This window comes from Glycine soja, chromosome 7 (genome assembly GCF_004193775.1).
Source record: "Glycine soja cultivar W05 chromosome 7, ASM419377v2, whole genome shotgun sequence".
In the NCBI taxonomy this organism is placed as follows: Eukaryota; Viridiplantae; Streptophyta; class Magnoliopsida; order Fabales; family Fabaceae; genus Glycine; species Glycine soja.
Genome location: NC_041008.1, coordinates 45,122,929 through 45,131,805, shown reverse-complemented (window position 1 = coordinate 45,131,805; position 8,877 = coordinate 45,122,929). Strand labels below are relative to the sequence as shown.

At 36.6% G+C, this 8,877-nt stretch overlaps 2 protein-coding genes across 3 annotated transcripts; one reads left to right on the top strand and one right to left on the bottom strand.

Moving 5' to 3' along the window:
* Positions 1–260: 260 nt before the first annotated feature.
* Positions 261–2,835, top strand: LOC114420083 (tubby-like F-box protein 3). 2 transcript variants are annotated; one of them, XM_028385937.1, is made up of 6 exons: positions 261–624; positions 777–864; positions 949–1,081; positions 1,164–1,343; positions 1,489–1,986; positions 2,389–2,835. In XM_028385937.1, exons 1-5 carry the CDS (start codon positions 418–420, stop codon positions 1,958–1,960), a joined length of 1,080 nt encoding a protein of 359 aa, XP_028241738.1. In that variant the 5' UTR covers positions 261–417; the 3' UTR covers positions 1,961–1,986; positions 2,389–2,835. The 2 variants fall into 2 exon arrangements, with proteins under 2 accessions (XP_028241738.1, XP_028241737.1); XM_028385936.1 differs by having other exon boundaries at positions 262–624; positions 2,377–2,835.
* Positions 2,836–3,627: 792 nt separating this feature from the next.
* Positions 3,628–8,479, bottom strand: LOC114420082 (probable serine/threonine-protein kinase At1g54610). The gene is made up of 7 exons (XM_028385934.1): positions 7,452–8,479; positions 6,874–7,158; positions 6,429–6,746; positions 6,032–6,259; positions 5,020–5,120; positions 4,530–4,647; positions 3,628–4,268 (listed from the first exon to the last, which is right to left on the bottom strand). The coding sequence occupies exons 1-7, from the start codon at positions 7,761–7,763 to the stop codon at positions 3,984–3,986; spliced, it is 1,647 nt and encodes a 548-aa protein (XP_028241735.1). The 5' UTR covers positions 7,764–8,479; the 3' UTR covers positions 3,628–3,983.
* Positions 8,480–8,877: the final 398 nt, after the last annotated feature.

Here is an 8,877-nt window from a genome sequence, read left to right as displayed (position 1 = left end):
ATAATTATATATCACATGTATATATCAACAAGACCGTTACTAGTGATAGAAGTCCTCCTCTTAAAATATGTTTATGGTATTAATTCATAATAAATGTTTCAAAATTAATTTAATTTGAAATTAACCTAAAACAAACTCCATCCAAATCTTGTGTATTCTGGTTCCTGTGATCCAATCTAGTCAATTGATCACATTTCCTACAGTCTACAGTGTCCATTTTTTGTATTTCTTCTCTCTCTTTAACAGTTTAACTAACAATAACTGCCTACCTGGTGACCCTCTCTTGTCAAACAAGCAAACCAAAAAAGAATCAGTTTTCTCCGAAGAGAAGATATTTTGGTGGAAAAACACTGAATCAACGGTCAAACAATAAATACCCATGATTGAAGTTGGAGTCTTTGTGCAAGAGGAACAACCATGGAGCAAAGTTGGTGGGCCAATATGCCTCGCGAGCTTCTCAGAGAGGTCCTCCTCCGAATTGAGTCGTCGGAGGCCACGTGGCCGTCGCGGAGGAGCGTGGTGGCTTGTGGCGGAGTGTGTCGCACCTGGAGGCTCATTGTCAAGGAGATTGTCAAGCCTCCTCAACTCTCTTCCAACATAACCTTCCCCATCTCTCTCAAACAGGTTTCTTCTACTTTGCACTATGCTCTCCATTCAAATTCAATCAATTTTAATTACTAGATTGCAGCTTTGTTTAATTTCATTTCATGTTACATTGTTATTAATTTATTACCTACCCTATGTACTGCTTTAAATTGGTAAATGCATTTTTGCAGCCTGGCCCGAGGGAACATCTACTTCAGTGCTTCATTAGGCGCAACAGTGCCACACAGACATATTATCTGTTTCTCAGTTTATCTAGTGGTTAGTACATAGTGTTAATATTTGAGCTTATATTTGTTTTTCTTTTTGAGGCTAATACTATGTTTGTGTTACTGTTAATTGCAGCACTAATAGCTGATGATGGGAAGTTCCTTCTTGCTGCACGCAAGTTCAGACGCCCTACCTGCATAGATTATATTATCTCCCTAGATGCAGATGATATGTCCAGAGAAAGCAATGCCTATGTTGGGAAATTGAGGTCCACTCTTAATCAGATTATATTATTGTTTTCTTGTTTCTTAGTGCAAAGACTAACCGCCTTTATCTTCACATTTGATAAGATCAAATTTTTTGGGAACCAAGTTTACAATCTACGATATCCCGCTGCCTCATGTTGGGGCAAAGATGACAAAAAGTTGCTTCACTAAGCTGGTGAATCCAAAACAAGTTTCACCTAGGGTCCCTACAGGCAACTATCCAGTTGCTCACATCTCATATGAACTGAATGTACTAGGCTCCAGGTAAAGTTGTTGTTCCAATTCTACTATGTTAGTCATCTATAATTTCCTTGAGTTGCGGATGTTTCTGCTGAAAGCAAATTAGCTTATTGTGCATTTTTCATATATACAAACTAAACAATACTTATCATATATCTATGGCAAGCAGGGGGCCAAGGAGAATGCATTGTGTCATGGATACCATTCCTGCTTCTGCTATTGAACCAGGAGGGGCAGCCGTAGCCCCTTCACAGACTGATTTTTCTGTTAGTAACATAGATACTTCATTCCCATTTTTTCAGACAAACTCAACTAGTCTGGAAAACTCCATATCTGGAGACCAGAGAAATAAAAAAGATGATGTGCTAGTGTTGAGAAACAAGGCTGCCAGGTGGCATGAGCAGCTGGAGTGTTGGTGCTTAAACTTTCATGGGCGAGTGACAATTGCTTCGGTTAAAAACTTTCAGCTGGCTGTTTCACCAGAAAATGGACATGCTGGACCACAAGAGGATGAGGTCATCCTCCAATTTGGAAAAGTTGGGAAGGACTTGTTTACAATGGATTACCGGTACCCTATCTCAGCATTTCAAGCATTTGCAATCTGCCTCAGCAGTTTCGCTACCACAGTTGCTTGCGAATGATACATGTTTGAAGCATCTTTGGACAGGTATTCATCTGAAAACTCAACATTCTAAAATTAGAAACTATCTTTGGACAAGAAATGGATAGAGAGAAAGCTAGAGAAGGTAGATGGTGTTTGCAGTAAGCAAATGTATGGTTACGGAAGTAAGAAAGCTTAGATTAGTACATTAGCTATTTTTCTTTTTCTATTAATCACATGACCATCTTGTTACTGCTGTTGGTTTCCAACTATGTTGATAACTTTGCTTAAAAGCCTTACCGAATCCATCTTGACATTGATAATCCCATTTCCTTTAAAAATCAAACAAGAAATATAATTTTTCTGGCTGATGGGGTGTTGAGTGCTTAGTTTTGCTGATTTTTAACAGTCATGTACTCATGTTTGCTTCTTTGATCATGTTGGCTTTCATTCAAGCGTGGCCTTTAGCTGTATGGTGTGATGTGATGATGACTTGGTGGGAAGAATCTGACGAAAACCGTTTCCAAAGGTAATTGGAAATTTGGATAATCATCATCTGAATTAGAAGGACGGTGCTGCGGATATATGGGGGTTCTGTTTGTTTTTCTGAGATCATTTTTGACTTCAGGGAATATCAGACGAAAGTGGAAAGTAACCTGCGAAGCAACTTCTGTCACATCTCCTTATATTTGTATCTAGCACTCTATTGTGTGCTTATATATTTTAATTCTTTCATAGCTTTGCTTTGTTTTTCATTTGTATCCAGTTTAGTTTCCCATATACAGCACAAGTGCAAAAGACATGCTATTCTTAACGTGATGAGGCCACGTTATCAATAACGGAAATAATGTTTACACAAACATTTTATTAAATCCTCACAAAATCCAGGTATGTATCAATGCTATTCTTTTCTTACTGGCCATGTTGTAGCTTAATTTTATTCAAAACAAAACAGGACATGATTAGAAGTAGGGAAGACCATGCTCAACTCAACATTCTAAACTATAAAACCATGCAAGAGCTAGAAGCTTATCAACCAAATGCCACCAAATTAAGGAATACTTGGTGTTAGAAGAGAAATCACTTTGTTTTTTACTAATGTAAATAAAAAGTTTTCAGAAAAATTTGAATAAGAAACTCTTTAAAAATACAGATAAATTAAGAGTACGAATTACTATTGATATCTTGCAAATTGTGATGAATTTAAAGTGATCATTTACTTTTTGGTGAGGCAAACCTCTAAAGCTAGATATACAAACCGCCAACACAATCCAGCTGGCCTGTCCAGAACTTTCAATCAGATTTTTATTCCTATTTTGCACAAGTTCTTACACAAATCTCAACTTTTTACTTTTAGTTTTTGGTTAAAGTTAAAATTAAATATTTAGAGTAGTAAAACATTAGGGACCGTCACGTTTATATTTTTCTCCTCATTCTACCTACCAAGAAATGTTAAGAAATACTATTTATTTAAGAACGAGTGCAATGAATTTTTACTTGCCCTACATATTTAATGATGCCAAATCAAAGCTAATCTTCGAGACATGGATATCTTAGTGAAAAGAAAGAACCGTACAGATTTGTTATACAAGACCCAACCTCATTTGATAGTTTAGTGAAAAGAAATTCTAAAAGAAAAACCTAGATCTATATCTGTGTTTCATTCCCAAGCATTCTTAGGAAAATGTCACACACCATGGCAATCAGTTCAGGAACCATTTCATTATTCATTTATTTATTCCCATATCCCAGCTGCAACAAGGCTTGCAATTGATAAAGATAACCGACTAGAAGTTGAATAATGAACAAGACATGATATTTCAAAGCTTAAAAAATAATCAAAAAGCCTAATGGAAATGTCTGTAAAATTCTACACAATTCCCATGATTAAAGCAGAGGTTGAAGGGAGGAAAATTATGGGTGATTGTTATACAAGATAGAGAATAAACCTTTGATCATTGAGAAAGAAATCGGCAGCATTTTTGTAGCTTCACCAATGCTTGTGAAAAATAATTGGTGTTATATAGCAATTCTTTAATTATTTTCTAATACTCTGACACATTCTATCTATAAGAGTCCTTCTTTGATTGTCTGTGCCCATTCCCTGCCATGTTCTTCTTTCTCCTTGGTGCATCCACACTAGTTTCCACCAATGGGCCAGACCAGGTCTGGAAATTTGTTTTAGGATATGACAAGTTTGTGGAACTAAATGGAACATCAGGTGGATCGAAAATTGGATCCATGTGATGTGAAGAACCCAAAGGATAGCCTAGAGTTCCATCTTCATGAGGAGGAGGAAACTTCTCGCTCTTGCTCTTAGCATTTGCATGTGTTACCAGTCGCCATCTCTGTAATAAGAGTTAAGCAACCATTACTACAAGATTAAGACATAAAAGTAAGCTGAGATATGAACCAACCCCATGTATATATATATATATCAATGTCACTTTATGAAAACTGAAAAAAAGCTTTATTTTACAGTTAACTGGGAACATATATACCTAATGCAGATCTAAGTTTTCTGCAATCACTTTTATCAATAAGTGGAATCAAGTATTCACCAAGACATAAGTATTAGCACAAAGAAATAAGGTGCTTATCTGACATACATCAATATTTGCTTGCATCTCAGCATTTGAATCTGGAACTGGAATTCCCCTTCCACTTCGATCTCGTGGACGTGATTTCTTGACACCAGCAGCATTAGCTTTGCCTGCAGCTCTCGATCTACAGAAATGAAACATTAAAACTAAAGTATTGAAATGTGTGGATCTTTAGTATTTTCTTTCAGAAATTTTTTCTGCTCCTCCAGTATCATTGAGAGGTAGAGAATAAGAGAAAGTTCCCAAGAAGAGGGATAACTAAATAAATTTATTCAAGTTACATACATGCCTCACAACTTCTTCTATCAAATATAGAAAAAGAAAGGAAAAGAGAAAATAAGTCAATCGAAAGGCAAAATGTCAAATTTTTATGCAAATAAGAATTCTTAAGATAATTGAGACTTTCATTTAGAAGTGCAGAAAAAATCGATCTTCAGTATTTAAATATATTGATAAAACTATAGTTCAGGTGTCAAAAGCAATTTAAGTTATCCACCTTCTAGCTTCTTCATCCCGTAGCTTTGTATCCATCTCCTTGCTGGGAGGATATTTTGGAAGGCTAGAGGGTTCACAGGCATAAGGTTTTGATGTAAAGAACTGCAAAAGAGAAGCAATTAACATTAAACTCGGATTCATATATTAAATTGTTGGAACACTAAGGAGTTCAAGCATAATTCATCATACTTAAAACTAAATACAACCACCATCATAATATAGCTATCTCTGCCATTTCCCATGAGTGACAAGCAATCCCATCTCTCTTAAAATATAGAGTAAAAACAATCAAAGGAAAAAACAAATTCAAGTGAAGTTCAGTAGTTCATTTCATCCACCAACAGGCTCAATTTAAGTAATTTTATTTTAACTCATGTTCAGGATTTATTTCTTGATAAGTGACACTGTGACAAAGTCCTGGCAATCCAGAACTTAATTAAAAGAATAGAGGATTGTATTCGATAGCAATAGAGTCAACACTTTGCTGGTATACAGTACAAACAAACTAAAAGTAAAGATGCATGCATGAGTTACATAATTACGACAGAAACACACTTATGAAGGCATAAGCAGCCTTCTACTTGGTTAATCGACATCAATAAAGGGGAAAAGAGGAAGAAAAGTCATCTAACTATCTTAAGATGGTCCTTGCTAATATGTGACGAAAAATTGGGGATAGAAAATTAAGGGAATAAGTAATTGTATTTTTGGTCTTTGTCCAAGGTATCTCCTTGGGCATTGATGTTGAGACTAACAAATCAAACACTTAATGACTAAGGGGGCCTCCCAGCAATTGCCTTCTCCGGGACTTCAAATTTCAACCTAACCTCAAAATGTGGCTTGCTTACCACCACACTCATTTTGTTGGCAGTGAATTACTTATTCTATTTAAGAATTAAAACATGACAAGAAGGGAACAGTCAAGTAGATGTAGCAATTCTATTTGTATATTTAAAAATAGCAGAAATAAGTAATTTTACATGACTAATTTAGTGATTAAATTATTATCTTACTTCACTATGCAAAGCAGCTGCAGCAGTTTGACGTTCAGCTGGGTCGATTGCGAGAAGGGTCTCAATTAGTGGCAGGGATGATGCTGGGAAATTCTTAAATGTCTCTGCTATGCACCGTTTGTATGATTGTTGGGGCTTAAAAATGGTAGCATGTGGCAACTTTGATTTCTTCCAATATTCATCAGAAGGAGAACCACAAAGCTTAAATATCTTATGAAGCTGCTCCACCTATGAAGCACAGTGGATATATATCAACCAAATCAGAAGCAAAAACCTTTTAACACGAGCAACAAAATCTTGCACCACGGACAAGTAAAGTGGATATATTTTATGCTCTTGAAACTTGAAAGATGCCCGTAGAGAAATTATAAAATGAAATTAATCATTTAAAGATTACCTCGGTTCGACCGGGCATAATTGGCTTGCCAGCCAACAATTCAGCAAGAATGCAGCCAGCACTCCAGAGGTCCACTCCTACACCATAGTCAGTGGCTCCAAGGAGAAGTTCTGGAGGTCGATACCATAAAGTAACCACCCTGCTGGTCATAGGGCGTTTGTGATTAGGATCAAAGAAGGAAGCTAATCCAAAATCAGCAATCCTAAGAATTCCTTCACTGTCAATGAGAAGATTTGACCCCTTTATATCACGATGCAGCACATGCCGGTTGTGACAGTGTTCCAATCCAGAAAGTAGCTGATGCATGTAACATTTAACCTAAAATACCCAGCTATAATCAAGAAAAGAAGTTCCAAATCCAGAAACACGAGATGCTTTTTGAATCATAAATTTCAACCAAGTCTAGTGCTAGATTTTACACTAAGCAAGGTATATATGTAAAAACCTGAGACTCTGTGAACTTAATTGTGGGGCTCGTAGCAAGTCCAGCCAAATCATGATCCATGTATTCAAAGACAAGGTACAAACTGCATGACATCCTTGAAGTCACCAAACCTTCAAGTTTGACAACATTGGGATGATCCAGATGGCGCAGAATAAGAATCTCTCTAGCCATGAATTTCACACTCTCAGGCTCTAAGTTGTCAAATCGGACCTTCTTTAGGGCAACAATTTTCCCTGTCAAAGTATCCTTGGCTTTGTAAACATTGCTATATGTACCTTGTCCAACCTGATTGAAAAATAGTCCAGAAGCCAAGCCAGTTAGAGACCAATTTTTTGTTAACTTTACATGAATAGAATGGAAGCAGACATTTCAATGGAGGGGTTTTCAATTAATAACTTCCCAAGATAATAGAAAACCCCAAATCACGATGCCTTAATTTCATATTACTAATTTAAGATGTTGCGTACATTTGAAACAGAACAACATAAGCAATAAGTTATTCAAACTTGAAATCAAGGTAACCATGTTCCTCATACTTAAATTGGCAACTATAGCAAAGAAGTCATTAACTTCCTTACCTTTTTAAGCTTCTCAAAAGTGTCAGCTCTTCTAGGGACCAATCCATTAATAGCTTCCCCAGCAACCTTGGAGAGCCAAGAGGGCCACCCTGCAGCTACTTGCTCACCATGTACATGGTTAGGTGGATTGCTCAACCTCGGATTCGGCTTCAGCTTCGAAGATCGCCTTCTCTCCCCTTTGGGGCGCTTGCTCTTCTCCTCTTCTCCACCCTCCTTCACATTCCCACAGTTCTGAACCACACCCTCTTCTGCTCTTGCAAATTCCACTTCCTCTTTCCTCTTTGATGCTTCTTTCCCAAACACACAACCCATGTCTCAAAATACTCATTTACTCAACCCCTTCTTTTCTTCTTCTTTTTCCACCTCCTCCTCCTCCTCCTCCTCCTCACATTCCCTAACTTGCCAAAACCACATTTTCCCTCATTTTCTTGCAATTCAAACACCACAGCTAATCAGAATCAAGCCCTAGTAACAGTTTGCCCCCCGCCAATCTCAAAAAGCTGAAAGGGGGGTTTTAAGTTTTAGCCAAAGGAATGTGCAAATGTTAATTCAAAAGATCCTAACTTTTCCAGACAAAAGTGAAGTGCAATGATTTGGTGTCACCCCACAAGTTGCAATGCAGTCAAAGAAAATGAGCTTATATCAATCAGACATGCACAACAGAAAAAGAAAAAAAAATAACAGTAAAATATGATTAGCTTTTCCCCTCCACTTGTGAAGTTCCTTTGTTCTTCTTGTTGCTGCTATGTTTTCAGAAGTGGGTTTATTCTTTTATCTCTTTTGGAGTGTAGATATGATGTTGAGTAAGATCAAGGTTGAAAACAGTTACAATTCTAGGAGTTTGGGGTATCCCAGATTCAAAGAATAATGTACACAAAATAATGTCTTGGAAACTAGAAAGATAAAATAATAGTGTGGGGGGTAGTGGGGTGGATCTGCTACTGTATGCCTGTTACTCTAAAAATACAATGTTGTAGCGTCTTGTACATACAAGTCAGTTTCGGATTTTTGCAGCACTGGGTTTGTATCCACTAAGGAAACTTCCATGGAAAAATATAGAGAGAACAATCAAAGACACGTGCCGTGGGCATACTTAATTATTTATTGAGAAATGCTGATCAACTACATCATGGTGATGTTTTTATTTAATTTTAACATGCAAAAATAGGAAAAATATATTTGAACATTTCAAATACTAGTAAGTATCTCACGAGAAAGAAAAAAAATATAAATATCATAAGTAATAAAAAAGATATAAAAAAAATGAAATGTGATAAAAGAGTGTGCAAAATAATGAAATGTCCAACTTTTTTTATAAAAATATGTTTGGTTGAGTTGATTGAATGGTAGGGTGGGTCCTATATGCACTTGAAACTAAACCAACCAACTTTACTTGCTGATGGCTTCCTCGGCTATTTCATATTTA

Excerpts from the sequence above, each read along its gene's own strand:
- LOC114420083 (XM_028385937.1), top strand. The coding sequence starts at position 418 with ATGGAGCAAAGTTGGTGGGCCAATATGCCTCGCGAGCTTCTCAGAGAG. Across the intron at positions 865-948 it reads GTTTCTCAGTTTATCTAGTG|CACTAATAGCTGATGATGGG; the intron begins GTTAGTACATAG and ends TGTTAATTGCAG. Across the intron at positions 1,344-1,488 it reads CTGAATGTACTAGGCTCCAG|GGGGCCAAGGAGAATGCATT; the intron begins GTAAAGTTGTTG and ends TATGGCAAGCAG.
- LOC114420082 (XM_028385934.1), bottom strand. The coding sequence starts at position 7,763 with ATGGGTTGTGTGTTTGGGAAAGAAGCATCAAAGAGGAAAGAGGAAGTG. Across the intron at positions 6,747-6,873 it reads TTAAGTTCACAGAGTCTCAG|GTTAAATGTTACATGCATCA; the intron begins GTTTTTACATAT and ends TGGGTATTTTAG. Across the intron at positions 5,121-6,031 it reads CAGCTGCTTTGCATAGTGAA|TTCTTTACATCAAAACCTTA; the intron begins GTAAGATAATAA and ends TCTCTTTTGCAG.